General features: G+C 45.0%; 4 protein-coding genes across 4 annotated transcripts; 1 reads left to right on the forward strand and 3 right to left on the reverse strand.

Moving 5' to 3' along the window:
- Window positions 1–3,780: 3,780 nt before the first annotated feature.
- Window positions 3,781–4,856, reverse strand: F5J12DRAFT_783787 (uncharacterized protein; the record flags this gene model as incomplete). The annotated part of the gene is made up of 5 exons (XM_051742914.1): window positions 3,781–3,893; window positions 3,947–3,998; window positions 4,185–4,500; window positions 4,585–4,717; window positions 4,757–4,856. The coding sequence occupies 5 exons, from the start codon at window positions 4,854–4,856 to the stop codon at window positions 3,781–3,783; spliced, it is 714 nt and encodes a 237-aa protein (XP_051598746.1).
- Window positions 4,857–14,773: 9,917 nt separating this feature from the next.
- F5J12DRAFT_686720 (uncharacterized protein) lies at window positions 14,774–14,926 on the reverse strand (the record flags this gene model as incomplete). Its single annotated transcript, XM_051740322.1, has 1 exon — window positions 14,774–14,926. A coding segment is annotated over one exon (153 nt), but the record flags the coding sequence as incomplete, so codon positions are not given.
- A 617-nt stretch (window positions 14,927–15,543) lies between these two features.
- On the forward strand, window positions 15,544–16,284 carry F5J12DRAFT_783788 (uncharacterized protein; the record flags this gene model as incomplete). Its single annotated transcript, XM_051742915.1, has 4 exons — window positions 15,544–15,661; window positions 15,730–15,900; window positions 15,936–16,061; window positions 16,097–16,284. 4 exons carry the CDS (start codon window positions 15,544–15,546, stop codon window positions 16,282–16,284), a joined length of 603 nt encoding a protein of 200 aa, XP_051598748.1.
- Window positions 16,285–17,886: 1,602 nt separating this feature from the next.
- On the reverse strand, window positions 17,887–20,004 carry F5J12DRAFT_722896 (glycoside hydrolase family 27 protein; the record flags this gene model as incomplete). The annotated part of the gene is made up of 17 exons (XM_051741408.1): window positions 17,887–18,066; window positions 18,124–18,210; window positions 18,284–18,349; window positions 18,406–18,519; window positions 18,577–18,664; window positions 18,772–18,840; window positions 18,893–18,929; window positions 18,982–18,997; window positions 19,052–19,096; window positions 19,150–19,238; window positions 19,288–19,343; window positions 19,396–19,440; window positions 19,489–19,550; window positions 19,610–19,622; window positions 19,682–19,742; window positions 19,797–19,875; window positions 19,942–20,004. Coding segments are annotated over 17 exons (1,170 nt in total), but the record flags the coding sequence as incomplete, so codon positions are not given.
- Between the last annotated feature and the right edge of the window lie 218 nt (window positions 20,005–20,222).

The raw sequence follows: 20,222 nt of genomic DNA on the forward strand, positions 1-20,222 counted from the left end.
TGGGTGGAGATTGAGGGGATGGGTGTAAGGGGGGGTGCCATTGGGTGGGTGTTTACCTTGTTCTGCTGGCAAGTAGCACAGCTGTTGACATACCTTTGGACAAATGAGGCCAGTCCAGGCCACCAGAACTCAGAGGAGACAAGCTGTCAGGTTTTTAAGACACTGGGGTGTCTAGCAGAGGGGTGATCATGGTGGTTGGACATGATAGTTTGGTGCAGAGCAGAGTCATCTGGGATGTAAACCTGGTCTTTGTAAAGCAACTGTCATGATCATGTGTTTATCCTAAGTCCTCACTCACTCTGCACCAACTCTGCATGCCCCCTGGTGTTTACAAGTTGTCTCTGCTCCAACTGCTGTCAGACTTGTACTGCTCTCCTACCAGACTGAATGGACCATTCTCTGAGGGGTCATGTGACTACCTTTGGACTCCTCCCTGACAGCTCGTAGTCAGGTACTCTGCAGCATGTGCACCACATGGTCCAGTGCCTGGACTGTTTCCTTTTCAGGATGTTCTACATTACCTGTTTGTATGTCCTCCATCTACCCTTCATTTGTTGTCTAGGAAGTTTTACTTGAAAATTTCTGGGTCTCCATATGTCAGTTCTGATTCTGGTTACTGTACCTCCATAGTAGTATAAAAGCATGTATCATACTCTGCCATTCCTCAGTACGAATATCAGCTTAGTTCCTACTCCCTCTGTCTCCATCCTCTGCCTGTCAGAGTTACCTCCAACTGTTCATCTGTACTCCCCCTCTGAAATATGAGGGCTGAGATCATGCAAGGGGGTAGTGCATGAGCTAAACCCAATGCCCTCACTTTGCTCTGCCCTTACCTTCAGTGGACTTTGTTCTTGCCAACACTCTGCCAGTTGGAGTCCTGCTCTTTCTGTCAGACTTGCTTCCAAACCTCTCCCCAGATCTCATCCAGCATTGGAGTTGGTCAGAGTAGGCCTGGACTTGACAGTATATTTGTACTCACACTTGTACAATCTCATTTTCTGTCTTCCAAAAAACTTACACCATTATGAGACCTCAAGCTCAATCCCAGAGAGAGGTTGCTGAGAACCTCACTGTTGCACTAGCTAATCCACATTGACTCCCTTCCATTGTTGAACAGTTCCAATCATTCTCTGCTCAATGCTGCTCTTGCACTGAAGGTGAAAGTGCTTTGCAAGCTGGTCGCTCCAACCTCCATCCAACCACTTTCCATACTCCATCTCCTCATAACTGAGATGATGGACCTGACCCTGATGACCCTGATGGTGATCCTGACAGTGGGGGCAGTGGTGACAGGGATATCCCCAAAGACCTGGCTGAGCCACCAGAGGATCCCCTCATAGCTCTTGCTAGGGCTGTCCATGCACTTGCATGGTCTGGTTCATGCACTGGGGACTCCACTCCAAAAACCAAAGTCCATGAGCCTGACACTTTCAATGGCTCTGACCCTACAAAACTCTGCAAGTTCCTTGTACAATGTGAGCTGAACTTCCAAGACTCCCTCCATGTGTTCTGCTCTGACAGAGCAAAGGTTACCTTCACTCAGTCTTATCTTAAGGGTATGGCTCTGGCTTGGTTCAAGCCAGACCTACTAAACCTGACAATTATGACTGCCTGCTCTGGATGGACAACTATCATGAGTTCTTACAAGAGCTCACAACTAATTTTGGTCTGCATGATACCATAGCAGATGTCATCCAACAACTCAAAAACCTCACTATGAAAGATGGTTCTTGAATTACCAAATATGTTGTAGAGTTCAATCACTGGGCTTCACAGGTCAAAGATTACAGTGTTGGTGCACTCTGCCACCACTTTTATAGCAGACTTCCAGACTGCATCAAGGATGAGATTGCTCACATAGGAAAACCTTCTACCCTCACACAACTCTGTGAACTCACTCAGACCATTGATGAGTCCAAAGGAAAGGAAGTGACTGAAGCACAGCAGCCACAGGTATAGCATTGTGCAAGAGGGAGTGAGGGTGTGGGAAGGTAGCATGTGAGCAATGGCAGATGCAAGAGGTCTGGGAATGTAATGATAGTCACAGAATGGTCAATAATAGGGGCTTTTGCATCCAAGGAATGTGGATTCCTTACAACACCATGGCCAGAAAAGCAGTAACATGGCTTGGCTGAACTCCTCCATCCAGCAATCTGCTTTTTGTGGCAATGGTATCAAATTGCCAATCAAAACAGGCACCACAAACATGTTACAAATGCAGAGCTTGTGAATATCATACTGCAGATGGGTGCAATCTGTGAAGGTGGCTCAATATCTACAAGAATAGGCTGGACATTCTGTAGTGGAGGTCATACCACCCCTGGTCTTGGTAAGTTTCTCATGTGGTCTTTCATTGTTGCTTTGCATGCATCTCACCTTCATGGTTTGCTCCAGAAACTGCCATAGGCTCATGCCATCGAAGGGAAATGCTGTCAGTTGCATCAAGTAATCCAGTGTGTCTGGCACTATGGAGAGCATTCCCTGGGTTGTATGCATGGTACATGTGGAACCATAAATGCTACCTGGACAATCAGCAACCAACAGGGTGCTGCAGGTGCATTCACCATTGACATGATGCTCATGGGCAATAGCTATATCTTCAAACTTGTGAAAGTGCATGGTGTGGAACCCATGACTAGTATAATAATCCCCTCCTCCAATTAGATAACTCATGGCTTGTTGACATGAGACTTCATGTCTACCCATCATAGCATTGACAGCCTTCATGAGCAAGTTTCTTTTGCAAACAGAGGACAAGGACTCAACATCATCCATGAAGCATTTTCAGTGACTATCAATAGCTGTGCAGATTGCTTGAAGACCGATGTGGACCTGGAGGTTGTTTTTGGTAATGTAATCGCTGACATAGTGAGTCAATGCTTTTGCAGCTGCCCCAGAACCAATAAATTTGATATTGCATTGCAGAAGGAATAATACAATTTCATTATAATTGTTTATACACAGATGACATCAACAAAGGAGGATAGACTGTGTTTTGGGATCAACATAGGATTGCACACAAATGGACCCACTGATTTGCATGTGACAATTCTCATCTCTGGGTTCCTCTCCAGAACAAAGGTGTTTGAAACAGGTAGGTGTGTGGTCATGCCAATTACATTCAACAGCCAGGTGTTGAACGAAGTCATTAAATGCAATATTAAAACCACTCTCCTCCATCAGTGCAATCTGAGGTGGCAGTTCTAGATGGGGATCAGGCTCATCCTCCTGTCAAATGGGTTTAGAAGGATTGGACTCCAAGGTATTAATGTTATCAGGTGTATCCCCTGGAAGCTCACACTTAATAAGGTCCTCTAGCCACCAAAAAAGCAAAGTCTCAAACCCTTTGTCAGCTATCATCATCTGTCACAGCTGTTTGGGATTGGGATGATTCTCCACCAACAGCAGCATATGGCAATGCAGCATTCCTCATCCCTGAGCCTCTACCATTGCATAGTATCTGATGCCATTTCCCAAACAGACCAATCCCATTGTTATATTTCACAACAATGTCCATAAAACCTCAGATAACAACATCAAATGCCTTTGCAGCAGCCACAGGATGCAATGCAACAGAAACTGCATGCTCATATGCACCTAGTTTATGCCATTGAGAAACATCCATACCACCATAGTGAGCAATGAGATCACTGGTCATGTGGATTTAAGGTAAGAAAAAAGGCTGGAGTGCCTAGTTGACCTGTTAGGGATCAGATTTCATTGCACCAACACAACTTATATCCATTGCTACCAGGTAGTGACTGACATATCACATTCAATTCACAGAACAATTGTAAAGCCCTCTTCTCCTTGATTGAGTCCACCTTCACTTTGGGATTCCTCTCCAGTTTCTCTGCCAACATTGTTATACTTGCCTCCACCTCCCAGACATCCTTCACAAGACTGTGATGATGAGCAGATGATTTGCAAAATGCAGAATTCTTACTTGCTGCTCGCTTTTGCAGGATATTCCAACATATGAAAGGAAATGTTGCATCCTGTGCAAAGGGCAAATCCACTTGTTGCAGCAAATTTCAAAGTTGTCACTGGAAAGAGATATGTTGATCAGGTCAGCAGGCTGGATGGTTGAAGTTACCAATCCCCCAGGGATCCAGATGTGGAAACACAGCAGTTAAAAAGGCAGGTGAGTTCTCATTCATTAACTCTGAACTGGCTTGACTAACCAAAAAGCTTTTGTGATTAAGTGCATGGGCCAGTGCAGTAGCCTTCATTGCATGCCAGGGCCACTCGGAATGATCACCATCCATGTATGTGACCATTTCAGTTACAAGATCTGATGCCAAGGTAGACCAATCCATGCAAGTGCCAGCATCAGTTGTCTTGTCCCCATCCCAGAGATGGGTAATCTCTATTCCCTGCAGTACCCCTACATTGTTGCTACCCTTCACCAACATCACCAGATTTTCTGGACTGAATGTAATGCCCTTTTTCATATACCATTCATTGTTCAAAGTTAACCACTCAATAATACATCTAACTCTGGATTTACTAACAAGTACCAGCAGAAATTTCCACAACACATCTGCACTTGGCTGGAATGAACCACCAGCAAACACTACGCACATGGCCCCTTGTAGATTGCTCTGTGTTGGTGGAAGCACATTTGACAGTGCAGACAGATCCTGGGGCAAAAGAGCAATGTTCCCTCTGTTAAACTGCTGAGATGCTTCCTCAGGAACTTGACCACCTTGTAAGCCTTTCATTTGATAATGATGAGTGACCACTGTAGCTCAACATGCAGTGACAAGCATAAGCTCCAATGCACTGTCATGCAGCAACTCTTCAAGACCATAATACTGAAAGTTGGCAATGGCATCCTTCGGTTTCCATGGCATTCTTGCTACCGATGCCTTCTGACAAGTAGAACACATCCATACCTCAGCAATATTGGACAAGCAATGCATCCCATGGGGGCAAAGAATGGCACTGGAATACCTTTCTATATTGTATGTTTTTGGGTGACAATCAGCAGGTAACTAATTGTTCCTCAAAATGGAGAGAATTTCTGTAGAAGGAAAAATATCAGAAAGTTCACCATGAGGAAACATTTGTGTACAGATAGTGCAAATGTCCTCCACAAGTTTCTGCAGTGACGTATTGTTCTGCCAATCCCAGACAATATTTAGTTTCTCACTCAATGTTCTGATGGGGGGATAAATCCACTGCTCTGGGTCTTCCATTGTTATTGTCCACTCTCATCGGGCCTGTGTGACACTTCTTCACATGGCTTTAGCATCAGCAACACTACCCTCCAGTGAAGAGGCTGCTTGCAGTACAGGAGCATGACATTTCCCTCACTGAGCATGTTTCAACTGTTGAAACACATATAATAGTGTCATACATGTATCTGAACACTTATGACTCCAGAGGGCATCCACACACATCTGACAGTGCAGGTGGTCATGCAAAACCACATTGTGGTGGTCCACAATCAATTGTAGATCCTTTAGCACCAGGAAAGGGTACTGTTTGACAAACTCCCAAATAGAGCTTGTACAACATACCAACAACAAACCTCTGGGGTACACTGACCCCTCACTCAGATCATTCTGCACAGTCACTCACTTGAGAGTATACTCTTGCCAGATAACTCATAACTAATCACAGCATCATTGCCAACACCAGTAACATCAATATACAGGCAGCACATGCCACTGTCCATGATAATGCACAATCAACAATGTGCCCCAGGTCATGTGCACAATGTTTTGTGATGTAATGGTTACAAAGGCTGGTAAAACCAATTCACCCCTTTCCCCCCTCACATAGTGTAGTCACACTTCATCACAACACATGGGCAGCCTGTGCACCAAAACACCAACACTTATATAGACCCTGAGACAGGCCTGCCTAAATAGATTAGCCAGTACACATGGACAGGCCTGAGGGACTAAAGTGAGAGCAACATATGTACAGGCCCATAAGTGGATTACCACAACATATGGGAGGGCCTGTGGTGGGTAAGGATGTTGAAACATTTAGACAGGCCTGTGACCAATTAAGAATACTGAGCTGCTGTAAGACATGGATGGGCCCATCCTGGTAGGTTGCACCCCTGTTACAACATCAAGGCAGGCCTGCCTATCATAACATGGAGAGGGTCACAACATAAGGATGGGCTCAGGAGGAATATCATTTATGGTGTTGCAACATATAAACAGGCCCATTCATAATAAGCCATATCCCTGTCACAACATATGGATGGGCCTGTCAATAGTAAGATGTACTGCTGTTGAAACATAAAGACAGGCCTGTCACTAATATCATTTAATAGAGTCACAACATAACATCAGGCCCTTCAATAGTATTATTTATATTGTTGCAACATATAGTAAGATGCACATCTGACAAAACATAAAGACAGGCCTGTCAGTAATCTCATGTATAGCATCACAACATATGGACAGGCCCTTCAGTGGTATTATTTATATTGTCACAACATATGGGCCGGCCTGGCCACAGTAAGATGTACCCTGTCAAAACATAAAGATGGGCCTGTCACTAGTATCATTGAATAGAGTCACAACATATGGACAGGCCCTTCAGTAATATTATTTATATTGTCACAACATATGGACAGGCCCATCCACAGTAAGATGTACCTCTGATGAAACATAAAGACAGGCCTGTCAGTAATCTCATGTATAGCATCACAATATATGGATGGGCCCTTCAGTAGTATTATTTATATTGTCACAGCATATGGGCAGGCCTGGCCCCAGTAAGATGTACCCTGTCAAAACATAAAGATGGGCCCATCACTAATGGATGTGGTATCCCTGGCACCCACTGAACAGTGGCTTTCCATGGACACCATGCTGGCATGAATTGGAGATGATTTGAGTGACCCAGATCTTGCAAGCTGCACCCTGGATGTATTTGGCATTAATCAGACTATTTCCAGCCATCCACCCATCTGTATTGAGCAGATGCAATATCCCCAGCACCTGCTGAACAGCAGCTTTCCATGGACACCATGCTGGCATGAATCAGAGATGATTTGAGTGACCCAGATCTCACAAGCTGCACTCTGGATGTATTTGGCATTAATCAGACTATTGCCAGCGATCTGCCCATCTGTATTGAGTGGATGTGGCATCCCCAGCACCCACTCAACAGTGGCTTTCCATGGACACCATTCTGGCATGAATCAGAGCTGATTTGAGTGACCCAGATCTCACAAGCTGCACCCTGGATGTATTTGGCATTAATCATACTATTGCCAGCCATCTGCCCATCCATATTGATCAGATGTGGTATCCCTGGCACCCACTCAACAGCAGCTTTCCATGGACACCATTCTGGCATTAATTGGAGCTGATTTGAGTGACCCAGATCTTGCAAGCTCCACCCTGGATGTATGTGGTATTGATCAGACTATTGCCAACCATCTGCCCATCTGAATTGAGTGGATGTGGTATCCCTGGCACCTGCTGAACAGCCACTTTCCATGCACACCATTCCAGCATGAATTGGAGCTGATTTGAGTGAGCAAGATCCTGCAAGGTGCACCCTGGATGTATGTGCTCTTGAAGGTAGGCTGAGATGAGGGACCTAGGAAGGAGACTCAGGCTTCAGTTAGAAGAAGTCTGAGGTACACCTGAAGGAAAAACAAACATCCTAAGTGCGAAGATTTATTATGTAAGCTTGTACAATGTAAGCAAAAGTCAGGTAAAGGGGACAACACTTCAACACACGCCCTCAGTGTAACAAGACTTAGAAAATAATACCCATACCAGAAGAGAAGTGCTCATGCTTCTTGCATGATAGCCCCTTGGTGAGGACATCAGCCACCTGCTTGTTTGTGGACACATACTGGACTGCCAAGTCTCCACTCTCCACCTTTTCATGAATAAAATGATGATGGATTGATATGTGCTTGGTGTGATCATGAAACATGGCATTAGCTGTCAGTGCTATCACAGATTGATTGTCAACTAGGAGGGGGGTTGGTTGCATGATCTTGACTGCATCTAGTTCACAGAGTAAGGTGCAAACCCACAGAAGTTCCTTTCCAGCTGCCAAAACAGCCATGTACTCAGCTTCTGTGCTCCACAGAGCTACAGAGGTCTGTTTCTTTGAAGACCAGCTTACAGCTCCACCAGACAGGATAAAGATATAGCCTGAGACTGAGCAATGGTCATTAACATCTGCAGCCCAGTCTGCATCAGCATAACCAACAAGGGAGCCACTAGGGTCCCTTGTGTACTGTAGATGTGCACTCGAAGTTTTATGTAGGTACCAGTAGACCCACTTCAGCACAGACCAATGTTGGTGTCCAGGGGTAGCAGCATGCCTGCTGAGTACACCTACAGCAAAAGTGAGGTCAGGTCATGTTGCCAACATGGCATACATCAGTGTGCCAAGTGCTGATTGATATGACTGAAGGTCACATGCAGGGGCATCAAGTTTTTCAAGTTTTAGGTTTTGCTTGATGGGTGTAGACACTGTCCAGCCATCCTGCATGCCTATGCACTTGAGAATCGACTCTATATAATGACATTGGGAGAGTTCTATCATTCCCTTGTCACAATCTCATATAATCTCCATCCCAAGTATCCAATGAGCTTCTCCCAAGTCCAAGAGGTCATACTCAGCTGACAGTTGGGTTTTTAGACATTTGATGGCTTTGCAGCTCTTTGACAGGATTAATTTATCATCAATGTATGCAGCTACAATGATTAAGGCACCATCTTCAACCTTGAAGAATAGACTATGGTCTGTGTCACTGCATGTGAATCCAAGTGACTCAAAAACTTCTTGAAGTCTCATATACCAGGATTTTGGAGCTTGTTTGAGTCCATAGAGTGCATGATAAAGGTGCCAGATGATGTCACAAGAGTCTTGAAAGCCTGGAGGGGGGCAAAGATAAATTTCTTCCTTGAGTTTGCCATTCAAAAAGGCAGACTTCATGTCCATCTGATGAACTTTGAGATTGTACTTAGTGGCAAGGGCAAGTAGAATTCTTATCATAGAGAACTTGGTTATGGGCACAAACATCTCCATGTAGTCAATACCATGCACCTGCATGAATCCTTTTGTGACAAGTCACACCTTGTATTTATCAATTTCACCTGTTGGTCCACATTTTATTTTGTAGACCCATTTCAAGTCAATGATCTTTTGATCAGGTGGCCAAGGGACCTCCTCATATAATCCTATATTTTTAAACATTGTGAGTTCATTGGCCATGGCTGCATACCAGCAATCAGTGTCAGGACAACACATTGCCTCTGTGAAGGTTGCTAGTTTGTGATCACATGATATATTTACTTGGTAAGCATTGTGGTGTTGCTGTTCACCATGAGGCCTATCACTGCCTTCACTCACCATTTCCACACTCTCTGGCACTCTCTCACCACTCTCACCACCCTTGTCCCTTCCCACAGAGTCCTCCACCACAGGTAGTGTCCATCATTCATAGGCATTGACAAAGTAATGTTGATCATCATCTTTTACAGGCATTTTTTGAACTCTAGATGATCATCTAACACCTGGAGGTTGTATTGGGACTGGATATGGTCCTGGAGGTGTTTGTGGTGACCCAGGGCATCGACCAGGCATAGGCATCACCTGGCACCTTCGTTCCAAGGTGCATTTGTCCTTGTCATTCCCATGGTTTGACCCACTAACACCTTTTTCATTCTGGACTTGAGCTCTGGGCTCAGGTGTTGAAATGTCCTGATCATTTGTGATCACCTCATTGCCATTAGTAGCCATAGTGTCATCTAGGTCCCCCCAGTCATGTACTAGGTTATTTCCTCCTTCTGAGGCTGCATCTGAGCTGTCAGAGCTGCTATTTTCCTCTGTAGGTTGGTACTTGTGCCCTCAAGCATTCTGATCACTGATAGCAGGCACTACAGGCTTCGTTTCCTTGATGACAATGTCAATCTGGACTCAGGACTTGTCTGCCCCATCTCCCTCATTGAAAATGACATCATGCATCTCCATGATCCAACCTGAAGTCTTGTGTACACAGGTGTATGCCTTCTTGTTCTCTGAGTAGCCTAGGAACCAACATTCAAGGGACTTAACTCCCAGCTTCTGCTGCTTTTCCTCAGGTATGTGGGTATGTGCTGTGCATCCAAAAACCTGTAGATGAGAAATTACTGGTTTATTTCCTGTGTATGCTTTGTAGGGTGTAAGATCTTGCTTGATTGCCCTTGTAGGCAGGTGATTTATTATGTGTGCCACATGGAGGATTGCATCTCCCCAGTACTTGTTGGGTAGGCCAGCATTGCTTAGCATAGCACACATGGATTCTACAATGGTGCAATTCATGTGCTCTGCTACTCCATTTTCCTGTGGTGTATACACATTTGTCTCCTTATGGTGTATCCCTTTGGACTTCAGGTGGGCTTCAAATTCCTTGAGCCATATTCACCACCACCATTGCTCTGAAGATAGTTTGGCCAACAACCTGTCTCTGCTTCTGCTCTCTTGAAGTACTGCTTTGTGAGTGCAAAGACTTCATCCTTTGATTTAGCCAATTTCACCACTAGATGATGTGAATGGCCATCAATGAAGGTCACAAAGTACTTGTGGCCTGTCTGCATTGTTGTTTCCATGCATCCACACACATCTGTGTAAGTCTGATGTAGTATGCATGGCTTTTCCATGTCTGACTTCAACAAAATAGGGTGCCTGTGTTGTTTGCCTTCAAGACAGGCCTTGCATGTGCATGTGCTGATCTCCCTGGTCCATATGACATCCATTCTGGACACCATGTCCTTGTCCAGCAAATTCAGGACATGTTTGACATTGGCATGTCCAAGATGGTGGTGCCATGTAATTAGAGTAGCTTTGGGTATTGTCATCCTAGAGGTGAGAGCCATGTGTGGCTCATTTGCATTGAGTGCATCCAGGGTATTGATGATATAGGCAGCATGGCTCCCTGATATAACACTAGCTTCAAGTATGTAGAGGGATCTGTGTTTGGTGGCGAGAGCTACAACCTGGCCTTCTGCATGAACCTGGCATGTCCATTCTCCAAATGCAACTTTTAGTCCTTTCAAGGCCAAAGAGGGGACTGACATGAGATTCATGTCGAGATCAGGAACATAGTATATGTCTCATAGGATGGTTTTGCTTGTGTGTCCATCCTCAAGGTGCATGGAGAGTTCAATTCTCCCCTTGCCTATGGCTTGGATTGTTCTGCCATCACTGATGATCACTGGTTGAGAGGGGACCAGTTTTCTGAATGTCATAAACCATGACTGCTGGCAGCACATGTGTGTGGAGGCCCCAGAGTCTGCAACCCACTCTGATGCACTGGTTTCTGGGTGTGTGTGAGCTATGAATAAGCGAAGAGGGCCTTCCTCTTCTTCTGCCACAGCCACAATCTTTGCTGTCAGTTCTGACCTCTCCTTTGACTTGTCCTTATCCCCATGCAAGGTACTTTGGGATGGAGCTTTAGCTGCTTCATCCACTTTCTTCTTGTAGCATTTGTCCTCTGTGTGTCCCATCTTGCCACATGGTGCATAGGCACACTTCTTCTGTTTCTTCTTCTTGTCTGCCATTTTTGACTTCTTGCCTGTGTTCATCTTTGCAGCAAGAGCAGAATGTGATTTCAAAGTTTGTTGTGACTTTTCTTCAACAAGGACTTGGGAAATAACCATCTCAGGAGTTATCTTGTCATTTGATGACATTAGGATTGTGTGGAGGGTAGAGTATGATGGTGGGAGCAAGATGACCATCACAATGGCTACAAGTGAGTCCTCAAGTGGTTGTCCAAGCAAGGCAAGAATATGGGCCTTTTGATGCATTGCATTCAGCTGTGTCTCCATCAGTTTGTCATCTGCAAGTGTTCCTTGGAACAACTTGCTGATGAGGCAGGCAATAGTCTGCTTGCCTTTTCCTTCATATCTCTCACCAAGTTTCTTCCATGTCTCAGCTGCAGTTTTCACATACAGCACTCTGCTAAGGGGTTCATCCTTGAGCGTGAGTGTGATTTGTGCACATGCTTCCTGGTCCTTGAGGAGCCATTCCTCATACTCATCAGGATGAGTTTTCTGGTCTGGAGGTTTTACCTCCGTGTCTGTACCAGCAACAATGGTCCAGAGGCCTCAAACTGTTAAGACTTTTTGCATTTGGAATTTCCACATTTGATAGTTCAAACCATCATCTGCAAGGGGAGCTATGTCATAGAGTTGACTTGAGCCTTGCAAGACTCTTGTAGAAGTAGAGGCTGATGTGTTTGAACTTGTGGATGGGCCTAGAGCCCAAGATGTTGACACTGAAGGTCTGAATGACATGTCTTATTGTATACTGTGGTACCACTTGGTTTGAGTTTGCTACTGTAAGGTTAGAACTGCTCAGGGCTCATAACCTCTTGAAGGTAGGCCAAGACAAGGGACCTAGGAAGGAGACTCAGGCTTCAGTTAGAAGAAGTCTATATTCACAGCTAACCTAGGAAGGAGACTACAGCAGTAAGTCAGTAAGGTAGCTAGTTATTAATAAAGCAGAACAGTTACCTCAGGCTTTAGTTAGAAGAAGTCTGAGGTACACCTGAAGGAAAAACAAACATCCTAAGTGCGAAGATTTATTATGTAAGCTTGTACAATGTAAGCAAAAGTCAGGTAAAGGGGACAACACTTCAACATGTGCCATTCATCCAACTGTTGTGAGCCATCCACCAATCTTTATTAAGCAGATGTGGTATCCCTGGCACCCCCTCAGCAGCAGCTTTCTGCAGACACCATTCCTGCATGAATTGGAGGTGATTTCAGTGATCCAGATGCAGCAGGCTGCTGCCTGACTGTGTGCTGCATGAATCAAGCTATTGCTGGCCATCCACCTATCTGTTTTGTGTGGATGTCATATCCTCAGCACCCACTCAACAGCAGTTTTCCATGCACACCATTCCATCATGAATTGGAGGTGAAGGGCATAGTGGTCATAAGAAGTGCATTTGCATGTAATTTGATCATCCATGAAGTGTCTGAAAGGCTCAGAAAAACTGGAAACTATGTTAGGGGCTTGAACAAAAAAGTGTTTGCATTTTTGATATATTTGACATGGGCACTTGAAAAAGGCACTAGCTTTGAGGATGGTTCTGTACCTACAACATATCAACAGCTCATTATGTGGGGCAGACACCTTGAGGTGTTGTGCCATGATCTCTTCCTGCTGGTATTTAGGGGTTTCATCATGTTCTAGGCTGCTTACTGCTATTCTGACTATCTAGGCAGCACTGTAATACTGATTGGCAGTCACCACAACATTCCCAAGCTCATCCCTTCAGGGGAGAGCACTGGGGATGTGAAACAATCCCCCAGAGAGCATGGGAAAAGGTGCAAAAAATTGTGGAGACTTTCAAAACATATCAAAAAGATGAAATTGCACACCCCCCACAATGTGTGGTATCCAATGGATGGTAGTACTGAGATTTTGTTCATATGTTAGGACCTCCTTGGACTATATTAGACCCACTTGAGTGTAACACAACTCAGAACTTCAGACTGGGTGTTAGTCTCCTACACCTTGAGTAGTCAAATGTATCCATTGAATGACAGGTCCTAGTGAATCAATTTTCGCATTTTTGGGTTTTAATGAGTGATGAATACCATATGTTACATGTATGTATATCCCATCACCAAGGGAAACTCAGTACTACTATCCATTGGATACCACACATTGTGGGGGGTGTGCAATTTCATCTTTTTGATATGTTTTGAAAGTCTCCACAATTTTTTGCACCTTTTCCCATGCTCTCTGGGGGATTGTTTCACATCCCCAGTGCTCTCCCCTGAAGGGATGAGCTTGGGAATGTTGTGGTGACTGCCAATCAGTATTACAGTGCTGCCTAGATAGTCAGAATAGCAGTAAGCAGCCTAGAACATGATGAAACCCCTAAATACCAGCAGGAAGAGATCATGGCACAACACCTCAAGGTGTCTGCCCCACATAATGAGCTGTTGATATGTTGTAGGTACAGAACCATCCTCAAAGCTAGTGCCTTTTTCAAGTGCCCATGTCAAATATATCAAAAATGCAAACACTTTTTTGTTCAAGCCCCTAACATAGTTTCCAGTTTTTCTGAGCCTTTCAGACACTTCATGGATGATCAAATTACATGCAAATGCACTTCTTATGACCACTATGCCAAGTCAGACTACATTACCAGTGTCAAAAAGCCCAGAGAAGTATCTTCAGGGTGTAACACAGGGAGGGGGCAATTGTGCCACTACACTTGAAGCATGCCATCCCAGCCTATCAACTTGTGATATGTTTTAGGAACACATGGCCCCTTCAAGGGGACACAATAAATAGATAGATATGACCAATATATCAAAAAAGTGATTGCTTTTTCTGGTTTTCCCCCAATCAGACATTGTAATTATTTAGGCCCATTAGGATGGGCAGAAAAGCATTGATTTATGGTCTAATGGACTTATAGTACATCCAACTATCATATACAATGCCTACAGCAAAGGGACAGAGCCCAGAAAGAAAGGGGAGGCTGGGGACAATGAGGGCAGTGTGTGGGAATGTTGGATGTCAGGCACATGCCAAATGAGGACATGTTTCTCCTTGTATGCTTGATTCATTTCCTCAAAACACTTGTTTGAAGTCTTGTATTTTTTCAGCAAGGATGGGACTGAGATTGACAGGGTAAATTTTCTGCTTGTGGAAGAGAAGCTCTCTCTCTCACCTATGCCCACAATTTTTGTCCAGTTAGAATCTCTCATATGGTCATCAACACCTCTTGTCTGTGGGCTTGAGTCATAGACCTTGCAGTTGGAGAGATCTTATTGAATGGAGCGCACAATGTCTCCAAAATCTCACCATCCAGGTGGCCAGCACCCTTGACAAAGTTGAGGCTATATCTTGGGAAGCAAGAGAGTTTGTGGGCAGCCAAATGAAACTTCCCCACAGCAGGAATGATTTCCAGACCAGGAGGAAGAAGCTCACCAATGCAGAGAACTGCATCTTTGCATTGTGGACTCTGACTGCAATGGACTTGACTGATTTGCTAGTGGGCACCACTGAGGAACTCTTGCTCCACTCATAAATGGCCTTCAACTTCTCCTTTCTTGCTGCAGTGTCATCTTTGGGGATATCTTTCATGAGTTGGTTGTACTCTGCCATAATGATATTGTTGACTGTGTTTTGGTCAGCTGGGAAGAATGTTATAAAATAAATTCTGTGACAAGGGCATGCATACTGCCATCAGGTTTTGGTTGGGTGGCCAGAGTGGTGGCTGCGCTTTTTTATGCTTATGTAATTACATAAAATTCAGAGGAGTGATGAAAATAAACTGTGGGGATTTGTGGGGAGAAACTCCAAAGGGCAGGAGGGGGGTGGGCAGATCTCAAATCTACACTACTAGTATATTGATGCATCACTTCACCTCCAATTCATGATGGAATGGTGTGCATGGAAAACTGCTGTTGAGTGGGTGCTGAGGATATGACATCCACACAAAACAGATAGGTGGATGGCCAGCAATAGCTTGATTCATGCAGCACACAGTCAGGCAGCAGCCTGCTGCATCTGGATCACTGAAAGCACCTCCAAATCATGTGGGAATGGTGTCTGCAGAATGCCACTGTTGAGGGGGTGCCAGGGATACCACATCTGCTCAATACAGATTGGTGGATGGCTCACAACAGTTGGATGAATGGCACATACATCCAGGGTGCACCTTGCAGGATCTGGCTCACTCAAATCAGCTCCAATTCATGCCTGAATGATGTCATTGGACAGTCACTGTTGAGCAGGTGCCAGGGATACTGCATCCACTCAATATGGATGGGTGGATGGCTGGCAATAGTCTGGTTAATGCCACATACATCCAGGCTGCAGCTTGTGGGGTCTTGGTCACTCAGATTAGCTCAGATTCATGCCAGAATTGTGTCCATGGAAAGCCACTGTTGAGTGGGTGCCAAGGATACCACATGCACTCAATACAGATAGGCAGAAGGCTAGCAATAGTCTGATTAATGGGATATACATCCTGGGTGCAGCTTGTGAGGTCTGGGTCACTCAAATCAGCTCCAATCCATGCCAGAATGGTGTCCATGTAAAGCCACTGTTGAGTGGGTGCTGAGGATACTGCATCCACTCAATACAGATGGGCAGAAGGCTGGCAATAGTCTGATTAATGGGACATACATCCCAGGTACAGCTTGTGAGGTCTGGGTCACTCAAATCAGCTCCAATTCATGCCAGAATGGTGTCCATGGAAAGCCACTGTTGAGTGGGTGCTGGGGATGCCACATCTGCTCAATATGGATGGGTGGATTTCTGGAAATAGTCTGATTAATGCCAAATACATCCAGAGTGCAGCTTGTGAGATCTGGGTCACTCAAATCATCTCCAATTCATGCCAGCATGGTGTCCATGGAAAGCCACTGTTCAGTGGGTGCCAGGGATACCACATCCATTAGTGATGGGCCCATCTTTATGTTTTGACAGGGTACATCTTACTGGGGCCAGGCCTGCCCATATGCTGTGACAATATAAATAATACTACTGAAGGGCCCATCCATATATTGTGATGCTATACATGAGATTACTGACAGGCCTGTCTTTATGTTTCATCAGAGGTACATCTTGCTGTGGATGGGCCTGTCCATATGTTGTGACAATATAAATAATATTACTGAAGGGCCTGTCCATATGTTGTGACTCTATTCAATGATACTAGTGACAGGCCCATCTTTATGTTTTGACAGGGTACATCTTACTGCAGCCAGGCCCACCCATATGCTCTGACAATATAAATAATACTACTGAAGGGCCCTTCTATATGTTGTGATGCTATACATGAGATTACTGACAGGCCTGTCTTTATGTCTTGTCAGAGATACATCTTACTGTGGATGGGCCCATCCATATGTTGCAACAATATAAATAATACTACTGAAGGGCCCAGTGTTATGTTGTGACTCTATTAAATGATATTAGTGACAGGCCCATCTTTATGTTTCAACAGTGGTACATTTTACTATTGACAGGCCCATCCATATGTTGTGACATTTTGAAACAACATTACTGATGGGCCCATCTTTATGTTGTGACAGGGGTATGGCTTATTATGAATGGGCCTGTTTATATGTTGCAACACCATAAATGATATTCCTCCTGGGCCCATCCTTATGTTGTGACCCTCTCCATGTTCTGATAGGTGGGTCCACCTTGATGTTGTGACAGGGGTGTAACCTACCAGGATGGGCCCATCCATGTCTTACAGCAGCTCAGTATTCTTAATTGGTCACAGGCCTGTCTAAATGTTTCAACATCCTTACCCACCATGGGCCCTCCCATATGTTGTGGTAATCCACTTACAGGCCTGTACATATGTTGCTCTCACTTTAGTCCCTTGGGCCTGTCCATGTGTACTGGCTAATCTATTTAGGCAGGCCCATCTTGGGGTCTATATAAGTGTTGGTGTTTTGGCACACAGGCTGCCCATGTGTTGTGACTAAATGGACTACATGGGGTCCCCCCCTCAAACATGTGACCAGAGTTAATGCTCCTTAAGCCCTGAATGATCATTGGCAACAAAGAGTTTACAGACCTGGCCTGACAGCATCCAGGAATAAGATCAAAAAAGTGTAAATTAGACTTTTGTCAATTTACATCTTTTTTATCTCTATGTCTTACAGTGCAAATACTATACAGTACACTTCATGCAAGGGAGCTTGAGATAATCCCAACCAACCTTACAGGAGGGCTGGTTTGTTGATGAATGTGAAGTGTATGTGCACACAGCCCACCATTAATCTGGGTTTTCACTCCATCATGCAACCTTCATCATCAAATACAGCTGCACTTCACTTCAATAGTACATAGCAATTTACTCTTCTAACACCAGATACAGCCCAATGGCAATATGACAGATGCTCCACCCACTGTTCACTAGTCGATCCTTATGCCAGACTGGCTTATACACCACTCTGTGACCGCACAGGGTGGCCACAGCCCCTCAGGTTCATCCCCAGCATCCTGAAGCAGTAACGCGACAACGCCATGTGGGGGGACATTATATGCTGTGAAGTTCCTTACAGCAGTGCCATTGTTGGAATGAGCCCAAAGATCCTACAAGGGTATATTGTTTGGTACGGGGAAAAGCTTCATTCAAGAAATCCGGCTTACCCTAACAGAATACTGAATACCTGCTCGAATCCACGGAGACTCGGTCAGATTGAAAAACATCGTCGCTGGCTCGTCCAATGTATTGATCTGTGGTCGGTTCACATGATGAGATGGGAGGTTGTTTCTCAGAGTGAAAAGAGATACTTGCCAACATAAACACCGTCCCGTTCTGACTCTCTCCACTCCAATACTGCGCAGGATGTGTACTGTTGCTAATGTAGTCCGGCTAGAAGATTTCGACAAGTGAGTGAGTAACTCTATCGGACAAAACGCCATAGTTACATTAATGCCCCATCTGAAGGGAGTAACACCAGTGCCGACGACTGGATCTTGGTTAATGGCTATGATTTCACGGTTCGTGAGAATCTCTATCGTCTGATTACTGGCTGTTTCTAGCTGTTCTCGTCGAAATCAATTAACGGAACATGCAGTTCCGAGATATGTAATCCATACATCGGTACCAATTAATAGCGGAGATTTCATCAGAGCCCAGGCGGTGAAGTGAGTTTTGGATTCTTCGTATGTCAAATTTCCATTTCCACTGAAGAGCAACGAAGTTAGCTTGCGATAGCATCACAGCTTTCTACTTACATTTCGAGCTATAGGAATGTCAATTTGTGAGCTTCATCAAACAGACAAACAAGAGACATGCCGCTGCTTACCATATCCATGTCGTTATGTCCGTAGAAATTGCTTGCCCAAGAATAGAAAGAATTTCTACAAAATCCCGTTAACAAACCCAAGACCACATTGTGGCGAGGCCCCCTACTGATTAATGATGCTAGCGACAGATTCCCAGAAAGGCGCTGCAAACGCTCAATACACGCACACGCGCAAGTAGAGATTCATTGAACGCACAAATATCGCCGGTAGTCTGGGCATTTCGTCGTCAGGACCAGTCCCACTCCGCTAGTATACGAAAACATACCCGCCAACTCTGACCGTATCTCTTCCCCCACAGCCATACCTGCTCCTGTACACGAGGGCATGAACGTTGGCTTCCAACACAAAATGTCTCACACATACGCTTCCCCATTCGCACAGGGACAAAATGAGAGGCAGTTTCCCCGTAGACTGGGATAAGTCGGATATAGCATTTGCCATGCGCGCATATCCTAGGACAGGCTGAGGAATTGAGCGGCAGCAACGTCGAAGTACACGTACGACCCATGATATTCTCCCTCGTGATGTTGTCAAATGGAACGGCACAGTTGTCGTACCTACAAATGGTAAGTATGAGTGCTTAAGCATGCAAAATTCGTAGTATCGTACTTCAAGTAGTCAAAGCCCCATTCATCCTGAAACAATTTCGCATCTCTGGTCGCGGTTCAGCGCAAAGGATCATTAGAGCGCGATCGAGCGCACCTTGCCTCGTTTTGGTACGAGCCAGGATAGAGTTGACAAGTAAACCAGCCAGCGTCACTGTACTTGATAATGACAGGGGTTAATAAAGTCGCTTTTAGTGTTGCTGGGCTGTGCAACCCACGATTCCAGCGTTCCTATGAAACAGTTTAGGTCTGAGAATGGGATCTGAACTAGGAATGATTTGGAAACTCACAATCCCAAAGCATGAATGTTGTCCGTCAGTGTTTTCATGCCAGATGGGAATTTGGTTTGATCTGAAGAAGTGAGTCATTCTATATATAGCCCAATTTCCAACTACCACAGCTTACTCGCAACGATATCGCCGTCAGAGTTGCGCTGTTTCGCAGCGTAGCAATCGTCAATGTTAACGTAGTTGTATCCTGCATCCTGGGGGAGACACGAAATGAATCGATGCGTGCCCGAAAGTACATCTGCGACGGTTACGCCACGCACCGCTAAGCCCAGGGATATCATAAGATTGGCATTTTGGATAACGATGTCCTCGCTAATGTTGCACTAATATAGGGAACTGCTTGTCAGACAGTGCGACGAGACGAATCGCGTGCAGGAGATCCACCTGGTATGCGTTCCAAGCTTTACGATCCGAGATGAGTTTGTGTCAGTTCTAGTTGTGTACGCGGAAACGGGCCAACGAACTGTTAAAACCCATCACTGATACGAGGCGTCAGAGGTACATTTCATGACTGCTAGCACGTGGTGCTCACCAGGAAGCT

Source organism: Pisolithus orientalis (assembly GCF_024613125.1).
Source record: "Pisolithus orientalis strain OTSU chromosome Unknown F5J12scaffold_20, whole genome shotgun sequence".
Lineage (NCBI taxonomy): Eukaryota > Fungi > Basidiomycota > Agaricomycetes > Boletales > Pisolithaceae > Pisolithus > Pisolithus orientalis.